At 32.6% G+C, this 21,317-nt stretch overlaps 1 protein-coding gene across 1 annotated transcript in view; it reads right to left on the reverse strand.

Moving 5' to 3' along the window:
• LOC141339017 (PDZ domain-containing protein GIPC3-like) overlaps positions 1 to 21,317 on the reverse strand; it is a 35,079-nt gene that overhangs the window by 1,644 nt on the left and 12,118 nt on the right. Inside the window, exons 3-7 of the mRNA XM_073844632.1 lie at positions 17,716 to 17,901; positions 15,024 to 15,204; positions 4,128 to 4,237; positions 3,968 to 4,049; positions 114 to 267 (exon numbers count right to left, since the gene is read on the reverse strand). Of these exons, the coding sequence (XP_073700733.1) occupies positions 116 to 267; positions 3,968 to 4,049; positions 4,128 to 4,237; positions 15,024 to 15,204; positions 17,716 to 17,901 (711 nt within the window). The 3' untranslated portion in view covers positions 114 to 115. The remainder of the gene's footprint in view (positions 1 to 113; positions 268 to 3,967; positions 4,050 to 4,127; positions 4,238 to 15,023; positions 15,205 to 17,715; positions 17,902 to 21,317) is intronic.

Genomic DNA, 21,317 nt, shown 5'->3' on the forward strand with positions numbered 1-21,317 from the left:
AAATTCAAAAACTAAAACGAAAATAAAAATGAAAGAAAACTACACCTACGACAACAATTTTGACTAGAAGACAAAAAGGAACAACTTACAAAATATTATAATCCACGCATTACCTCTAAAAGCGTCCATTCTTCACGTCTCCCATGGCACCCCAAACGTCAAACAGAAAGACGTCAGGAAAGCCGAAGTCGCCCAGAACAGAGTCGAGGGCCTCTGCGAAATCATCCGGGTTGTTCTTGTTCTTCCCAGCTTCCACAATAGTAGTCGCTGTAGGGAAAAAGAGCAGTATGAAATCAAAATCGGTCATTGCATCACTTGCTCACCAATGGATGTGAATGGGTGCCGTCAGAATGAGAGTCCAAACAGCTAATAAAAACATCACAGTAATCCACAAGTAATCCACACCACTCCAATCAGTTAACATCCATTGTTATGGATTACAGATGTGTATTTTAGTTAAAAGATGATCGGATTACTTATTGGATTACATTTTTGTAATGGACTGGAGTTACTTGTGGATAACTGTGATGTTTTATCAGATGTTTGGACTCTCGTTCTGACGGCACCCATTCACATCCATTAACGAGCAAGTGATGCAATGACACATTTCACCAATTCTGATTAATCTGTAATTGTCATTTTTGGGTACACTGTTGCTTTAAATATTTTCTTTTGGAACTAGTTGATCCCAGTATATGGGACACGTATTTTAGTTAAAAACTAAAAAATTAATCTGATTATTTATTGGATTACATTTTTGTAATGAACTGGAGTGGTGTGGATTACTTGTGTTTTTATCAGCCGTTTGGACTCTCATTCTGACGGCACCCATTCACATCCATTGATGAGCAAGTGATGCAATGACACATTTCTCCAATTCTGATGAATCTGGAATTGTCATTTTTGGGTGCACTGTTGCTTTAAATAGCTTTTTTGGAACAAGTCGATCCCAGTATATGGGATGCGTATTTTAGTTAAAAACTATAAAATTAATCTGATTATTTATTGGATTACATTTTTGTAATGGACTGGAGTGGTGTGGATTACTTGTGTTTTTATCAGCCGTTTGGACTCTCATTCTGATGGCACCCATTCACATCCATTGATGAGCAAGTGATGCAATGACACATTTCTCCAATTCTGATGAATCTGGAATTGTCATTTTTGGGTGCACTGTTGCTTTAAATAGCTTTTTTTGGAACAAGTCGATCCCAGTATATGGGACGCGTATTTTAGTATAAAAATAAAAAGATTAATCGGATTACTTATTGGATTACATTTTGTAATGGACTGGAGTGGTGTGGATTACTGTGATGTTTTTATCAGATGTTTGGACTCTCATTCTGACGGCACCCATTCGCATCCATTGATGAGCAAGTGATGCAATGACACATTTCGCCAAATCTGATGAATCTGGAATTGTCATTTTCGGGTGCACTGTTGCTTTAAATAGCTTTTTTGGAATGAGTCGATCCCAGTATATAAGAGATGCGTATTTTAGTTAAAAACTAAAACAATAATCAGATTACTTATTGGATTACATTTTTGTAATGGACTGGAGTGGTTTGGATTACTGTGATGTTTTTATCAGCTGTTTGGACTCTCATTCTGACGGCACCCATTCACATCCATTAATGAGCAAGTGATGGATGACACATTTCGCCAAATCTGATGAATCTGGAATTGTCTTTATTGGGTGCACTGTTGCTTTAAATAGCTTTTTTGGAACGAGTCGATCCCAGTATATGGGACGCATATTTTAGTTAAAAACTAAAAGATTAATCAGATTATTTATCGAATTACATTTTTGTAATGGACTGGAGTGGTTTGGATTACTGTGATGTTTTTATCAGCCGTTTGGACTCTCATTCTGATGACACCCATTCGCATCCATTTATGAGCAGGTGATCCAATGACACATTTCGCCAAATCTGATGAATCTGGAATTGTCATTTTTCGGTGCACTGTTGCTTTAAATAGCTTTTTTGGAATGAGTCGATCCCAGTATATGGGATGCATATTTTAGTATAAAAATAAAAAGATTAATCGGATTACTTATTGGATTACATTTTTGTAATGGATTGGAGTGGTGTGGATTACTTGTGGATTACTGTGATGTTTTTATCAGCCGTTTGGACTCTCATTCTGACGGCACCCATTCACATCCATTGATGAGCAAGTGATGCAATGACACATTTCTCCAATTCTGATGAATCTGGAATTGTCATTTTCGGATGCACTGTTGCTTTAAATAGCTTTTTTGGAATGAGTCGATCTCAGTATATGGGACAGGTATTTTAGTTAAAAACTAAAAGATTAATCGGATTACTTATTGGATTACATTTTTGTAATGGACTGGAGTGGTGTGGATTACTTGTGTTTTTATCAGCCGTTTGGACTCTCATTCTGACGGCACCCATTCGCATCCATTGATGAGCAAGTGATGCAATGACACATTTCTCCAATTCTGATGAATCTGGAATTGTCATTTTTGGGTGCACTGTTGCTTTAAATAGCTTTTTTTGGAACAAGTCGATCCCAGTATATGGGACGCGTATTTTAGTATAAAAATAAAAAGATTAATCGGATTACTTATTGGATTACATTTTTGTAATGGACTGGAGTGGTGTGGATTACTTGTGTTTTTATCAGCCCTTTGGACTCTCATTCTGACGGCACCCATTCGCATCCATTGATGAGCAAGTGATGCAATGACACATTTCTCCAATTCTGATGAATCTGGAATTGTCATTTTTGGGTGCACTGTTGCTTTAAATAGCTTTTTTGGAACGAGTCGATCCCAGTATATGGGATGCATATTTTTTATTTAAAAACTAAAACAATAATCGGATTACTTATCAGATTACATTTTTGTAATGGACTGCAGTGGTTTGGATTACTGTGATGTTTTTATCAGTTGTTCGGACTATCATTCTGGCGGCACCCATTCACATCCATTGATGAGCAAGTGTTGGAATGGCACATTTTTTCAATTCTGATAAATCCGTAATTGTCATTTTTGGGTACAGTGTTGCTTTAAATAACTGTTTTGGAATGAGTCGATCCCAGTATATAGGACGCGTATTTTAGTTTAAAATTAAAAGATTAATTGGATTACTTATTGGATAACATTTTTGTAATGGACTGGAGTGGTTTGGATTACTGTGATGTTTTTATCAGCCGTTTGGACTCTCATTCTGACGGCACCCATTCACATCCATTGATGAGCAAGTGATGCAATGACACATTTCTCCAATTCTGATGAATCTGGAATTGTCATTTTTGGGTGCACTGTTGCTTTAAATAGCTTTTTTTGGAACGAGTCGATCCCAGTATCTGGGATGCGTATTTTAGTTTAAAATTAAAAGATTAATCGGATTACTTATTGGATTACATTTTTGTAATGGACTGGAGTTACTTGTGGATTACTGTGATGTTTTTATCAGCCATTTGGACTCATTCTGACGGCACCCATTAGCATCCATTAATGAGAAAGTGATGGAATGACACATTTCTACAATTCTAATGAATCTGGAATTGTCATTTTTGGGTACACTATTGCTTTAAATAGCTTTTTTGGAACAAGTCGATCCCAGTATATGGGATGCGTATTTTAGTTAAAAACTAAAAAATTAATCTGATTATTTATTGGATTACATTTTTGTAATCGACTGGAGTGGTTTGGATTACTGTGATGTTTTTATCAGTTGTTCGGACTCTCATTCTGACGGCACCCATTCGCATCCATTAATGAGCAAGTGATGGAATGACACATTTTGCCAAAACTAATGAATCTGGAATTGTCATTTTTGAGTGCACTGTTGCTTTAAATAGCTTTTTTGGAATGAGTCGATCCCAGGCGTCCACAAAATGCCTTCACTAATGAATTCATGGGAATTACAGAGACATTCTCCTCGAGTTTCGCAGGCCTTTTACGGCAACATCCGAATTCCCTGAAGGATCTCACCGAGCTCGATATCTCGAATCCCCATGTAACTCTCCAGCAGGTCGTCGACCTTCTTGATGGCCTTGTCTTCGAACTCGTTGGGCTGTTGGAAGACAAACGGCTGATGAGACGGAGAGCAGAGTTAAGGTTGAAAAGGCCTGGGATCTGCAGCCTGACTCACGATTTCCTCCAGCGTGGCTGATCCTTTGGAGCGCAGCCGCAGCGTCTCCTTCCCGCTCACCATTTTGCCCTCGCTGGACTTGGGCGCTCGCGTCCTCTGGCCTATCATGTCTGATGGACACACAAACACAAACACACTTAACCCTTTGATCGCCTCGCCGCATTAGCGATCCACATCTGGCTGGCGTTTTGGGTGCAGCCACAAAACAGGAAAGCAGATTGAATCATTAGGAGCGATTGATGAAAGAATGTCTAGGCTTTAGTTTCCTGTTTATGACTGAAATTTCTGAGAAACTGTCCAGCTCATATCCACTTATATAATGTAAGCATGATTTCTTTATTAATGCATCATTTTATTCATCATTGTTCCTTTTTTTCTGTATATTGTACATTTTCCTTATTATTCATATTTTTTAATATTCTATATTATTTATATTTTATATTCATCTTAAAAATATTTTTATATAATAATTTATATAATTAAATAAAACATTTAAGTGGTGCTTGCTGTGCCAAAACTCTGCGCTAGGCATTAATACTAACCTTAATCAATAGCATGCTAATGTTGTTAGCGTTATATTAGCAACATGTTCACACAATATGAAATTAGCACGATTAACATGTTAACATGTTCTTAACAAGATGCTAAGATGATTAGCATGATGCTAGCAAAATGCCAACATGATTAGCATTTTGTTACATGAAGTTAACATGATTAGTATGTTGTGTGCATGATGCTAGCATGTTTTAACAAGATGTTAACATGATTAGCATGATGCTAGCATGTTTTTAAGATGCTAACATGATTAACACTATTACCATGTCATTAGCATGTCTGTAAAAATATGCTAATGTTTATGATTAGCATTTTGTTACATGAAGTTAACATGATTAGTATGTTGTTTGCATGATGCTAGCATGTTTTAACAAGATGTTAACATGATTAGCATGATGCTAGCATGTTTTTAAGATGCTAACATGATTAACACTATTACCATGTCATTAGCATGTCTGTAAAAATATGCTAATGTTTATCATCATGCTAATGTGTCATTAGTGTGATGTTCACATACTATTAGCATGACTTAGCACATAAGTAGACAATCCTAACATGTTTTAAGCATGTTTTAACATGATGTTAGCAACATGTTAACATGATTAGCGTGTTGTTACATGAAGTTAGCATGACTATCATGTTTTTAACAAGATGTTAACATGATTAGCATGTTGATAGCATGTTTTTAACAAAATGTCATTAGCATGTCTTTGCCCAAAAGTAGGCGATTTAAGCCTGTTTTAGCCTGATGTTAGCAACAAGATAAGAAACATGCTTAAATGATTAGCATGCTATTGCATGAAGTATGATTAGCATGTTGCTAGCATGTTTTAACAAGATGTTAACATGATTAACATTATTAGCATGTCTTTAAAAATGCTAATATATTTATCATTATGTTAATGTGTCATTAACGTGATGTTAACATTCTTTTAGCATGTCTTAGCACATAAGTAGGTGATCCTAGCATGTTGTTAGCCAAATGCTAACATGATACATGAAGTTAACGTGATAAGCATGTTGCTAGCATGACCCTAGCATGTTTAACAAGATTTTAACATGATTAGCATGATGCTAGCAACATGATTAGCATTATTAGCATGTTGCTAGCATGATGCAAGCATGCTTTAAGAAGATGCTAACATAATTATGATTATTAGCATGTCTTTAAAAAATGCTAATATATTTAGCATTATGCTAATGTGTCATTAACGTGATGTTAACATTCTATTAGCATGTCTTAGCACATAAGTAGGTGATCCTAGCATGTTGTTAGCCAAATGCTAACATGATACATGAAGTTAACATGATAAGCATGTTGCTAGCATGACCCTAGCATGTTTAACAAGATTTTAACATGATTAGCATGATGCTAGCAACATGCTAACATGATTAGCATTTTGTTATGTGAAGTTAACATGATTAGCATTTTGTTACATGAAGTTAGCATGATTAGCATGTTGCTAGCATGATGCAAGCATGTTTTAACAAGATGTTAATATGATTAAGATTATTAGCATGTCTTTAAAAAATGCTAATATATTTAGCATTATGCTAATGTATCATTAACGTGATGTTAACATTCTATTAGCATGTCTTAGCACATAAGTAGGTGATCCTAACATGTTGTTAGCCAAATGCTTACATGATACATGAAGTTAACATGATAAGCATGTTGCTAGCATGACCCTAGCATGTTTTAACAATATTTTAACATGATTAGCATGATGCTAGCAACATGATAACATGATTAGCATTTTGTTACATGAAGTTAGCATGATTAGCATGTTGCTAGCATGATGCAAGCATGTTTTAACAAGATGCTAATATGATTAAGATTATTAGCATGTCTTTAAAAAATGCTAATATAGTTAGCATTATGCTAATGTGTCATTAACGTGATGTTAACATTCTATTAGCATGTCTTAGCACATAAGTAGGTGATCCTAGCATGTTGTTAGCCAAATGCTAACATGATACATGAAGTTAGCATGATTAGCATGTTGTTAGCATGATTATGATTATTAGCATGTCTTTAAAAAAATGTAAATATATTTAGCATCATGCTAATGTGTCATTAACATAATGTTAACATTCTATTAGCATGTCTTAGCACATAAGTAGATGATCCTAGCATGTTGTTAGCCAAATGCTAACATGATACATGAAGTTAACATGATTAGCATGTTGTTAGCATGATTATGATTATTAGCATGTCTTTAAAAAAATGTTAATATATTTAGCATAATGCTAATGTGTCATTAACGTGATGTTAACATTCTATTAGCATGTCTTAGCACATAAGTAGATGATCCTAGCATGTTGTTAGCCAAATGCTAACATGATACATGAAGTTAGCATGATTAGCATGTTGTTAGCATGATTATGATTATTAGCATGTCTTTAAAATTTTTTTAATATATTTAGCATAATGCTAATGTGTCATTAACGTGATGTTAACATTCTATTAGCATGTCTTAGCACATAACTAGGTGATCCTAGCATGTTGTTAGCCAAATGCTAACATGATACATGAAGTTAGCATGATTAGCATGTTGTTAGCATGATTATGATTATTGGCATGTCTTTAAAAAAATGTTAATATATTTAGCATTATGCTAATGTGTCATTAACGTGATGTTAACATTCTATTAGCATGTCTTAGCACATAACTAGGTGATCCTAGCATGTTGTTAGCCAAATGTTAACATGATACATGAAGTTAGCATTATTAGCATGTTGCTAGCAGTATTAACACTATTAACATGCCATTAACATTTCTTCAATTATGTGATACATTGTATTGTATTGTATAGTCTTTCCCATAATTTGTCAAGATGTTTTTAATTAATAATATAGTTTATCTACAGTCAAGCTAAACATTTTAAAACTGGAGTTAGCTTCGCTACAAACAACAAACAAAAAGCTAACTGGAGTGAAGCTAATTCAGAAGGCTGTATCTCTTTAAATATACTCTTCTAAAGCAGAAACTAGCTCCTTCTATTTAGTTACCCAGTTTCATCTCGCTAGGGTCTGCATTAGCAGCGAGCGGCGGCCATGTTTCCTTTGATCTTCTATGTACAAACACAGTGAGGGAATTGAGCGCGCGCTCGGGAGCGTAATTACCCCGCGCTTCTCTCACAAAGGCTAATCCATCACTCTAAAACATCCAATTAGCTAATGCTATAATGATAATCAAAGGCCTTTCAATTATTAACGGCAGTAATTGGCTGTCACCGAAAGCAGGGGCTGCTGCGCGCGCACATTAGCACTCGTTCGCCGTTTGCTCAGTCTGCCGAGCGTGTCCAGATTTACATGAGTGTTTGCTTCTCTGTGGGAAGAACGCGCCTCGGCTAATTATTAGTATTTACGGCTTTGAGTCTGTAATTACTCAGACCTGAGCGCGGAGCAATTACTGGCTCGTTTATGAAGGCCAGTAGTTCATACACACATGAATTAGACACATTGTTCCAGTGCGTCTTAAAGCCTTCAGCTGTTTGAACGGCTTCCAGTCAGAGTTCGTATTAAACCCAAAGGCAACAGACATTTAATTGTTTGATCAAGATTATTGCTAGGGACATTTTTTGTTAACCTGGCAACATCCCTCATGAAAAAAAAAAATCAAAACAAAATGGTTACTTCACTTTTACTATAATATAAGTTTCGATCTGAATCAAATGATTCGTGAACCAACATTTAAGATCACGACTATGGAGCGCGGAGCAAATTATTTGTGAACTATCATTTCAGTTTGTGAATCATTCAAAGTTCCGATCTAAATCAAATCTAAATCAATCCCATCTGAAAAGTGATTTGCGAACCATTATTTCAGATCAAGACTTCGGAGCGTGGATCGCAAATCATTCAGTTCCCGAAATGATTCATGAACTTGCTTCATGTTCCAATCAAAATCAAACAATCCGCGCCGAAGTTCCGATCAGAATTAAAAGATTCACAAACCCACTCCAAAGTTCCGACCTAAATCAAATGATTTGTGAAATCGTTCAACTCCCGAAATGATTCACAATCTAAATCAAATGATTTGCAAACCCGCAACGAAGTCCCGATCCGAATCAAATGATTCGCAATACGCGATTCGAAGTTCCGCTCTGAATCAAATTATTTGCAAACCCGCTCCAAAGTTTCAATCTGAATCAAATTATTTGTGAACTATCATTTCAGTTTGTGAATCATTCAAATTTCCGATCTAAATCAAATCTAAATCAATCCCATCTGAAAAGTGATTTGCGAACCATTATTTCAGATCAAGACTTCGGAGCGTGGATCGCAAATCATTCAATTCCCGAAATGATTCATGAACTTGCTTCATGTTCCAATCAAAATCAAACAATCCGCGCCGAAGTTCCGATCAGAATTAAAAGATTCACAAACCCACTCCAAAGTTCCGACCTAAATCAAATGATTTGTGAAATCATTCAACTCCCGAAATGATTCACAATCTAAATCAAAGATTTGCAAACCCGCAACGAAGTCCCGATCCGAATCAAATGATTCGCAATACGTGATTTGAAGTTCCGCTCTGAATCAAATTATTTGCAAACCCGCTCCAAAGTTTCAATCTGAATCAAATTATTTGTGAACTATCATTTCAGTTTGTGAATCATTCAAAGTTCCGATCTAAATCAAATCTAAATCAATCCCATCTGAAAAGTGATTTGCGAACCATTATTTCAGATCAAGACTTCGGAGCGTGGATCGCAAATCATTCAGTTCCCGAAATGATTCATGAACTTGCTTCATGTTCCAATCAAAATCAAACAATCCGCGCCGAAGTTCCGATCTGAATTAAAAGATTCACAAACCCACTCCAAAGTTCCGACCTAAATCAAACGATTCATGACCTGTGCTCTGAAATCTCATCTGAAAAGTGATTTGCGAACTATTATTTCAGTTCAGAACTTCGAACTTGCTCCATGTTCCGATCAAAATCAAACAATTTGCGATCCACGCAGAAGTTCCGATCTGAATCAAACGATTCGCAAACCCACTCGAAACTCCTGTCTGAATAACGATTCGCGAACCATCATTTCAGGTCGTGACTTCGAATCGTGAATCATTCGATTCCTAGAATGATTTGTGAACCCGCTCCATGTTCCGATCTAAATCAAACAATTCATGATCCATGCTCGAAAGTCTAGATCTGAATCAAATGATTCACAATCCCGCTCCGATCTCTCGTCTAAATAACGATTCACAAACCACCATTTCAGATCATGACTTCGGAGCACAGAGCACGAATCATTTGATTCCCAAAATGATTTGTAAACCCACTCCACTTTCCGATCTGAATCAAGTGATTCGCAAATTTGCTCCGAAGCCCAGTCTAAATAATGATTTGCGAACCATTATTTCAGATTGTGACTTTGGAGTGCGGATCGCGAATCATTCAGTTCCCGAAATGATTCGCAAACCCGCTCCACGTTCCGATCTAAATCAAACCATTAGCAATCCGCACTTGAAAGTCCAGTTCTGAATCGATGCGTGATCTCTGCTCTGTGCTCTGCGCTCTGAAGTCCAGTCTAAATAATGATTTGCGAACCATTATTTCAGATCTTGACTTCGGAGCGCAGATCAGATCGTGAATAATTACGTTTACAGAATTATTTGTGAACCCGCTCCATGTCTAATCAAACGAAACCATGCTCGAAAGTCCCGATCTGAATCAAATGTTTTGCAAACCTGCTCCAAACTCCTGTCTGAAATAACTATTTGGGAACCATCATTTCAGATCGGGACTTTGAAGCGCGGGTCGCGAATGATTCGGTTCCCGAATGATTCGGTTCCCGAAACGATTCGTGTACCCGCTCCATGTTCTGATCTAAATCAAACGATTCGCAATCCATGTGTGAAAGTCCCAATCTGATTCAAATGATTTACGATCCTGAAGTACAGTATAAATAATGATTCTTGAACCATTATTTCAGATCAGGACTTTAGAGCGCAGATCGCAAATCATTCGATTTTCCGAAATGATTCGCAAACCCACTCCACATTCCGATCTAAATCAAACAATTCGCGATTCACACTCAAAAGTCCCAATCTGAATCAAATGATTTGCGATCCACACTCTGTAGTCCAGTATAAATGATTTGCAAAGTATTATTTCAGATCATGACTTCGAAGCGTGGATCGTGAATCATTCGATTCCCGAAATGATTCACAAACCCACTCCACATTCTGATCTAAATCAAACAATTCGCGATTCACACTCAAAAGTCCCAATCTGAATCAAATGTTTTGCGATCCGCACTCTGAAGTCCAGTATAAATGATTTGCAAAGTATTATTTCAGATCATGACTTCGAAGTGTGGATCGTGAATCATTCGATTTTCCGAAATGATTCACAAACCCACTCCACATTCTGATCTAAATCAAACAATTCGCGATTCACACTCAAAAGTCCCAATCTGAATCAAATGTTTTGCGATCCGCACTCTGAAGTCCAGTATAAATGATTTGCAAAGTATTATTTCAGATCATGACTTCGAAGTGTGGATCGTGAATCATTCGATTTTCCGAAATGATTCGCAAACCCACTCCACATTCTGATCTAAATCAAACAATTCGCGATTAACACTCAAAAGTCCCAATCTGAATCAAATGATTTGCGATCCACACTCTGTAGTCCAGTATAAATGATTTGCAAAGTATTATTTCAGATCATGACTTCGAAGCGTGGATCGTGAATCATTCGATTCCCGAAATGATTCACAAACCCGCTCCAGGTTCCGATCTAAATCAAATGATTCACGATCCGTGCTCGAAAGTCCCGATCTGAATCAAATCATTTGCAATGCGTGATCTGAAGTCCAGCCTAAATAATGATTTACAAACTATTTCAGATCGTGACTTTGAAGCACGGATCGCAAATCATTAAGTTCCCAAACTTATTTGCAAACCCTCTCCATATTCCGGTCTAAATCAAACTAATTGCAATCTGCGCTCGAAAGTCCCGATCTGAATCAAATGATTCGCAAACCCACTAACGATTCACAAACCATCATTTCAGATCGTGACTTTGGAGCGTGTATCATTCAATTCCCGAAATGATTTGAGAGCCCTCTCCACTTTCCGATCTGAATCAAATTATTCACAAATTCGCTCCGAAGTTCCGATCTAAAACAATCTGTGCTAAAAGTCTGAATCAAATGATGCGCAATCTGTGCAAGTCCAGTCTAAATAAAATAATCAAAATAATAAAAATAATAAAATAACAATAATTAGCAAATGCTTATTTCAGATCGTGACTTAGAAGCGCAGATCGCTCCACGTTTCGATCTAAATCATATGATTCACAATCTGTGCTCAAAAATCTCGATCTGAATCAAATGATTCGCGATACGTGAAGCTCCGATCTAAATGATTCGCAATACGCGATTTGAGGTCCCGATCTGAATCAAAGGATTCGCGATAGACAATCAGGTTGGAGCTCTTTGAAAAAGTGAATAATTTTGCGACGTAATAGTTTAACTGATTCAGAGTTTCAAAAAGCTCCTTTTTCACCTATTACTACATGCTTTTTAACATCATTACAAATTCACTAGTGGCTAGTAAATGAAGAAGTTTTAAATATCGTAATAAATAAACGTGAAGTCACAATGAGACAACAAAGTAAAAAATAAATGAATAAATATAACTAAAAGCAGTCAAAATAGTGAAATAAAAGTTATAAACAAAAGCGGAATATACAAACTAACAATAATAAAAATGTTTCAGATTAAATGAAAAAGATTCAGATGAGGTTCTTCGATGATCGCGAATCGTTTGATTTAGATCAGAACATGGGGCGGGTTTGCAAGTCATTTCGGTAATCGAATGACTCACAATCCACACTCCGAAGTCAAGATCTGATATGATAGTTTGCAAATCGTTATTCAGACAGGAGTTTGGAGCGGGTTTGTGAATCATTTGATTCAGATCAGGACTTTCGAGCACGGATTGCGAATCGTTTGATTTAGATCGGAACATGGAGCGGGTTTGCAAAAAATGTTGTTAACTTAATGATACGCAATTCTGAAATGGTTCACGAAACAATATTTAGGCTGAACTTCAGATTGAGCATCGGGAATAACTTGATTCAGATCAGGGATTTCGATCTAAATCATATGATTCGCAATCTGTGCTCAAAAATCTCGATCTGAATCAAATGATTCGCAATACGTGAAGCTTCGATTCGCAATACACGGTCTGAGGTCCCGATCTGAATCAAATGATCAAATGATGAGCTCTTTGAAACAGTGAATCATTTTGCGACGTAATAGTTTAACTGATTCGTAGTTTCAAACCGTTTCACCCATCTCTACGTGCTTTTTAAAATCATTACAAGTGATGTCGAAATTAAAAAATAAATTGCTCTTTAGATCTGGTTTTTGCTAGTGAATCGCTTGAACTTATCAAAGTCAAGAGTTTGAATCAATCAGAGCGGTTCCAGCGTAAATGACTCACTCAAATGATTCGGTTCGTCCGTTCCTTCGCTTTTCGCATCTTCAGTCTTGTTTACACGACACTGTCAGTACTACTACTGCTTTAACTCGCAAGTTTTATGACATTGACTGAAATAAGTGACAAAAAGCGAAAGAGGTATTACGTTTACAAATTAAATATCAATATTTCGATTCCAAAGATGACATCCAACACAAATCTACGAACATATTCAGGTGAGGTAACGGTTCACTGCTAACTAGCAAAACAATCCATGTTCGATGGCAACAGCGCATTATGATCGAGTTTGTAGCTTAATTCACTATATTTAAAAATAATTTGAGCAACAACAGTGGTTACATACACATATATTTAATTGTTTTTTATATATATTGTAATTTAGTAGTCTCTGGATATCCCTACGCCCTTGAACCCTCAGACTTTTCCTTGACGAATGGAAAAAAGGCGTCTTTCCGTTCAAGTCGGTCTTTAAAAACTGGCTTGATTTTAAAATACAATTTGAGGAAATCACCTCTTCAGACCGTTTAAGAGTTCATTGTTATTTCCTGCATGGCGCGGGTTGTCTGAGGTCGCTGTAATGCAATGATATAAATCTGATTAATGACATTAATCACGTGTTTATTGTGTTCATGAGCGACTCAAACATTTCTGAACCGTGTGCATTTTACTTGTATATGAAATAAATATATAAATATAATATACTGCGCTTTTATTGTTGCATATATTATTTAAAAATATTTAAATAAATATAATAATATAAGACTGTTGCAAAATATATTGCATATTTTCAACATACACAGTATGTTTACATTTTTAGACTTTCTTTTACTACACAATGGCGCTCTACTCTTCAATTTATGGCTATATATATTTTTTTTTTTTTTTTTTTTTGCACATAAATACATTTAGTTATTTTCCTTTATGTCGTCAATTGTTTTTTTATTGTTATTTATTTTTGTTCATATATTGTTATTTTCAAGTTGTTTATTTATTTATCCAGTCCCTATTTTAACGTTCTTGTCTCATCCTGACTTTTTTCATTTATTATTATTTTCAGGTTATTTATTCCATTTGTTTTGGGGTTTTTTTAGACTCAGAATTTAAGTTTTTCAGTATTTCAAACTTGTTTTATCAAACTTTTTTTTTAATTTACTAGCACTGAATATACAAAACATGTTACATTTTTACTAATCTTTTTTATTTATTTTTTTACTTTTTTTTTTCATTTCATTTTTTTTCACAGAAACCACTGTCATACAATAAACAATTTTTTATGTATTTTTTTTAAATAATTAATTAAATGATTTATTTCACCACTGGTATATACAAAAGCATTTAACATTTTTATTTTTATTTTTATTATTATTATTTTTAAGTAATTCTCCATTTACAATATTTTTGTTTATTTTATCTTATTTATTTATTATTATTTTATTTTATTTATTGTTTTTTCACTTTCATGTTAAGATTCTCAATATTTTCAAGCTTTTTTATTATTGTTATTTTATTTAGTTTTTGTTTGTTTTTGTTCCAATATTAAATATTTAGTAAATTAATGTTTACAGATTATATAATTATTATATATAAATGTTTTAAATAAATAAATACAATTTAGCGTTTTTACATATGTACATTTTAAAAATTAATACATTTATAAATATACAATAAAGTAATTATTTTAATAATATACAATATATATATATATATAATAAAATAATATTTTTTCACTAATATACTACTCTAATATATACTACAATGTTATTCCATAGTGTGAACACATGATGGAGCTGTTCTCCTAAATATAAGGTCCAGAGTGTACCAGCTGTAAGTGTCATTGTGAGATATTATGTTATGTGAGATATTAATATGAGTTCTCACCGAAGGCTTTCTTGGGTTCGACTAGGCGCAGGGTGAACGGCGTTCCTCTCTGCTGCTCTTTCAGCATCTTCGCCACTTCATAATGCCGACATCCCACAATGCTCTGGTCGTTTATGGCCTCGATGTGATCACCGACACACACCGTCTTGATTTGGTCGATGGTGCTGCCTTCCTTTATCCTCTAAAACACGACACATAATATAACATAATACAGTTTTTATAATATCTAATCATGTACAATAGATAAGAAAAATAATGTATAAAACTGTTTGATTGATTCTGGTTTACAGTTTTTTACATCATTTACATTTGCAATTTATTAAATTATTATTGCATTCCTTTTGTTTTGTTTTTGCTCCAGGGTTGCATTTTCCTTTTTGATTCTCAAATTTGAGCATTTTCAATATTTCAAACTTTTTTTCCAGGAAACGGTACAACGCTGGTACAAAATTAACATTACATATTCATTTTCATTTTTTTTTTTTCATTTACTAGCTACTGAATGTACAAAACATTTACTTTTATATTTTTTATGTTATTTATTTATTCATTTATTTTTCATTTACTCATCACTGGTATGTATATATTTTTTAAAATAAATAATTACATTTATTTTTTACTTAATCAGCCACTGATGCATATACAAAAGCATGTAACATTTTTATTTCAATATATTACTTTATGTCTGTTTTTATTATTATTATTATTATTATTATTATTATTTGTTCATTTATTGTTATTTGTTCATTCCATTTGTTTTGTTTTTGTTCCAGGGTCTTAAATTTTAACATTTTTAATATTTCAAACTTGAAATAGATAGATATACTTGCCTGAATATATGAAACATTTTTTTTTTTTTTAATCATTTTATTTATTTATTTGTCATATAACCACTGGCATGTGACTAGCATTTTTATTTATTTTAATATAAATTACATATAAATATATGTATAAATTACATTTATTTTTTTATTTACCAGCCACTGGTATATACAAAAGCATTTAACATTTTCATTTATTTATTTATCTTATTTATGTCATTTATTTTGCTTTAACTAGCTACAGCCACACACAAAACCTAAATTTTTACTTTGACTATTAGACTTTATTTATTTATTTGTTCGTTCTTTTTTAGTTTGTACCTATTTTATTTCACTTTTTTAAATGCTCTTAATTATATTTATTTATTTTTACTTATTTAATGGTTTTTTAGATGTATATGCTGCATTTTTGTGCATTTGATATAAAATAGTCCATTTAATTTAGACTTTTATGTTGTTTCATCGTGAGTTCATGTTTTTGTTTTTGTTTTTATTTATTATTTTTTGTTCATTCCATTTGTTTTGTTTTTGTTCCAGGATTATATATATATATATATATATATATATATATATTTTTTTTTTTTTTTTTTTTTTTTTTTTAGATTTATATCCTGCATTTTTGTGCATCTGATATAAAATAGTTAATTTAACTTTTTATTATTTATTTATTTAAAAAAAATTATAATAATTTATTCTTTTTTTCAAGTCTTTATTTATTTGTTGATTCCATTTGTTTTTGTTTCAGGACTGTATTTTCCTTTTTGAGTCTCAAATATTACATTTTTCAATATTTCAAACGTGTTTTATGAAACATTTTTTATTAACTAGTCACTGAATATACTAAACATTTTTATTTTGTTATTTATGTATTTCTTTTTTCCATTTACTAGCCACTGGCACACACAAAACCAACATTCTTATTAATGTTTTCTTATTTATTTAATTATTTCTTAATTACTTCCTTCCTTACTTTATTCATTTATTATTTTTTTATTTATAACTATTTTATTTCACTATTTTTAACTGCTCTTTTATATATATTAATTTATTTTTACTTGTATATTTTTTTAAAGATTTACATTTAATGTGAAGTTAATTTAACGTTGTTGTCTCATCGTGACTTATTTCATTTATTCCATTTGTTTTGTTTTTTAGACTCAAAATGTAAATTTTTCATTATTTCAAACTTGTTTCATCAAACTTTTTTCATTTACTAGCACTGAATATACAAAACATGTTAAATTTGTACTAATCTTTTTTTTTTTTTTTCTTCATTTATTTACTAACCACTGCCATACAATAGAGCATTTTTATTTATAATGTTTTTTAAATAATTAAAGAAATGATTTATTTCACCACTGGTATATATACTAAAGCATTTCATATTTTTATTTTTATTATAATTATTATTATTTTTAAGTAATTTTCCATTTACAATATTATTGTTTATTTTATCTTATTTATTATTTTTTGATTTTGTTCCAATATTGTTTTTTCATTTTCATGTTAAGATGTTAAGATAATATTGTTTTTTTTTTATTCTTTTTTGTATGTTTGCTTTTGTTCCAGGATTTTTTTTTCAATATTCCAGTTTTTTTGTGGTATTCCAGGAAATGTGCCAGTTAACTTGATAGCTAAACACACTATATTCTTATTTTCCATTTGTTAGACACTTGAATATAGGAAAACAGTGTATATTTTGTATTTATTTTGTTTGTTTATTCATTCATTCAGCTTTTGTTCTTATTTTCTTATATATTTAGCTGTATTTTCAGGTTAGGGGCTCAAATGTTAAGTTTCTCAACACTTCAGTCTCGTCTTCCAGGAAACTCGTTAACCTGGTTAACCGGATAACCAGCAGAAGCACGCACTTTAATGAAGGCGTATCCCGCGCCGTTGTCGGTGATGGTGAGTCCGAGCGCGTCCTCGGTTTTAACGACCTCCACCTCTTTGGTTTCTCCCCTCACATGGGCGAAGATGAAGTCCTCCAAACCGATCTGACCACCCAGCAGCTTCTGCATGTCCACTTTGTGTGAGTTCAGGGTGCAGAAAAGGATCTTGAGGGGGAAAAAATAGACAAACATGTGTCAGACTACAGAGAAAACGGACACCGGAACCTTTACCGCCGTTTTCCATCCGCGGTCACGCGCACGATTAACACTAGATGGCGTTGTGGCGGTTAACTAGTACTTGACTAGAATATAACTAATATTAGTGTGTTAGGGAGTCAAACAACGAGCTAGCATCGATAAATGTTGATTAAAAGATCATTTGTTTTTGTATCGCAACGTTTAACTATGCTAACAGATGCTAACACCCCTGTTTGCTAGAATTTGGGCGCGAAAGTCCTTATTCATTTCCATTCAGATGATTTAAATGATTTAATATGTGCCTAAAACGACCGAGATGAAATATTTACTTCTTTTCAGAGCTGTAAATGTGAGTAAATGTATTTTTATAGCGGTTTGAAGGCATAAATGCTCACGTGACCGTTTTATGGCTTTCTTCACGGTAAACTTTCGCCTCGAGCCGAAGCAAGTTTGTTTGGTTTGTTGTTTTATTTATTATTTATTTTTGTCCATCTATTAATTGTTAATTCAGTTTGTTTTGTTTTTGTTCCAGGATTGTATTTTTCTATGTTTGAGTCTCAGATATTACATTTTTCAATATTTCAAACTTTTAATATTTCAAAATTGTTTCATGAAACGTTTTTATTTACTCTTCACTGAATATGTGACCCCAAACTTTACCATTTTTATTTTATTTATTTATTTTTTGTTTACTAACCAGTAGCATATTTATGTTGTTTTTTAAAGAATTAATTACATTTATTTTTAATTTATGTAATTCTTTCAAAATGTACTAGCCACTGTCACAAACAAAACCAACATTTTATATATATATTTATATTATATATATACTTTTTGAGTTTCATATTTTAAGATTTCCAATATTTAAAACTTGTTTCATCAAACGTTTTGCATTTACTAGCCACTGAATATGAAACATTATTTTTATTTCCGTCGTGAGCGCGACCGGTCACGCGCACGATTGTGATGGCGTTGTGGCGCTTAACTAGTACTTGACTAGAATATAACTAATATTAGTGTGTTAGAGAGTCAAACAACGAGCTAACATCGATAAATGTTGATTAAAAGAGAATTTGTTTTCGTATTTGTTTATTTATTTATGTATTTTACATACTTTTTGAGTCACATATTTTAAGATTTCCCCTACATTTTTTCAGTATTTCAAAATTGTTCAGTTAAACGTTTTTATTTACTCTTCACTGAATATACGACCCCAAACATTTACCATTTTTATTTATCTTTTTTATTTTTTTTATTTTTTTATTTATTTGTTTACTATAACCAGCATATAGTTGAACATTTTTATGTTATTTTTTAAATAATTAATTACAATTATTTTTAATTTAGCAAGCACTTGTGTATATACGAAAGCATTTAACATTTTTATTTATTATTTAATTTATGTAATTCTTTTAAAATTTACTAGCCACTGGCACAAACAAAACCAACATTTTATTGGTATTTATATATATATATAAATACCAATATTTAAAACTTGTTTCATCAAACGTTTTGCATCTATTAGCCACTGAATATGAAACATTATTTTTATTTCCATCGTGAGCGCGACCGGTCACGCGCACGATTGTGATGGCGTTGTGGCGCTTAACTAGTACTTGACTAGAATATAACTAATATTAGTGTGTTAGAGAGTCAAACAACGAGCTAACATCGATAAATGTTGATTAAAAGATAATTTGCTTTCGTATTTGTTTATTTATTTATGTATTTTACATACTTTTTGAGTCACATATTTTAACATTTCCCCTACATGTTTTCAATATTTCAAAATTGTTCAGTTTTTATTTACTCTTCACTGAATATACGACCCCAAACATTTACCATTTTTATTTATCTTTTTTATTTTATTGATTTATTTTTGCTTACTAACCACTAGCATATAGTTGAACATTTTTATGTTATTTTTTAAATAATTAATTACATTTATTTTTAATTTAGCAAGCACTTGTGTATATACGAAAGCATTTAACATTTTTATTTATTATTTAATTTATGTAATTCTTTTAAAATTTACTAGCCACTGGCACAAACAAAACCAACATTTTATTGGTATTTATATATATATATATATATATATATATATATATATATACTTTTTGAGTCGCATATTTTAAGATTTTCAATATTTAAAACTTGTTTCATCAAACTGAATATGAACTGAACATTATTTTTATTTCCGTTGTGAGCGCGATAAACACTAGATGGTGTTGTGGCGGTTAACTAGTACTTGACTAGAATATAACTAATATTAGTGTGTTAGGGAGTCAAACAACGAGCTAGCATCGATAAATGTTGATTAAAAGATAATTTTTTTTTTGTATCGCAACGTTTAACTATGCTAACAGATGCTAACACCCCTGTTTGCTAGAATTTAGGCGCGAAAGTCCTTATTCATTTCCATTCAGATGATTTAAATGAGTTAATATGTGCCTGAAACGACCGAGATGAAATATTTACTTCTTTTCAGAGCTGTAAATGTGAGTAAATGTATTTTTATAGCGGTTTGAAGGCATAAATGCTCACGTGACCGTTTTATGACTTTCTTCACGGTAAACTTTCGCCTCAAGCCAAAGCAAGTTTGTTTGGTTTGTTGTTTTATTTATTATTTATTTTTGTCCATCTATTAATTGTTAATTCAATTTGTTTTGTTTTTGTTCCAGGATTGTATTTTCCATTTTGAGTCTCAGATATTACATTTTTCAATATTTCAAACTTTTAATATTTCAAAATTGTTTCATGAAACGTTTTTATTTACTCTTCACTGAATATGTGACCCCAAACTTTACCATTTTTATTTTATTTATTTATTTTTTGTTTACTAACCAGTAGCATATAGGAGAACATTTTTATGTTGTTTTTTAAAGAATTAATTACATTTATTTTTAATTTATGTAATTCTTTCAAAATGTACTAGCCACTGTCACAAACAAAACCAACATTATATATATATATATTTATATTATATATATACTTTTTGAGTTTCATATTTTAAGATTTACAATATTTAAAACTTGTTTCATCAAACGTTTTGCATTTATTAGCCACTGAATATGAAACATTATTTTTATTTCCGTCGTGAGCGCGACCGGTCACGCGCACGATTGTGATGGCGTTGTGGCGCTTAACTAGTACTTGACTAGAATATAACTTCTATTAGTGTGTTAGAGAGTCAAACAACGAGCTAACATCGATAAGTGTTGATTAAAAGATCATTTGTTTTCGCATTTGTTTATTTATGTATTTTACATACTTTTTGAGTCACATATTTTAAGATTTCCCCTACATTTTTTCAGTATTTCAAAATTGTTCAGTTAAACGTTTTTATTTACTCTTCACTGAATATACGACCCCAAACATTTACC

The sequence above is a fragment of the Garra rufa genome, chromosome 7 (genome assembly GCF_049309525.1).
Source record: "Garra rufa chromosome 7, GarRuf1.0, whole genome shotgun sequence".
Classification (NCBI taxonomy): domain Eukaryota; kingdom Metazoa; phylum Chordata; class Actinopteri; order Cypriniformes; family Cyprinidae; genus Garra; species Garra rufa.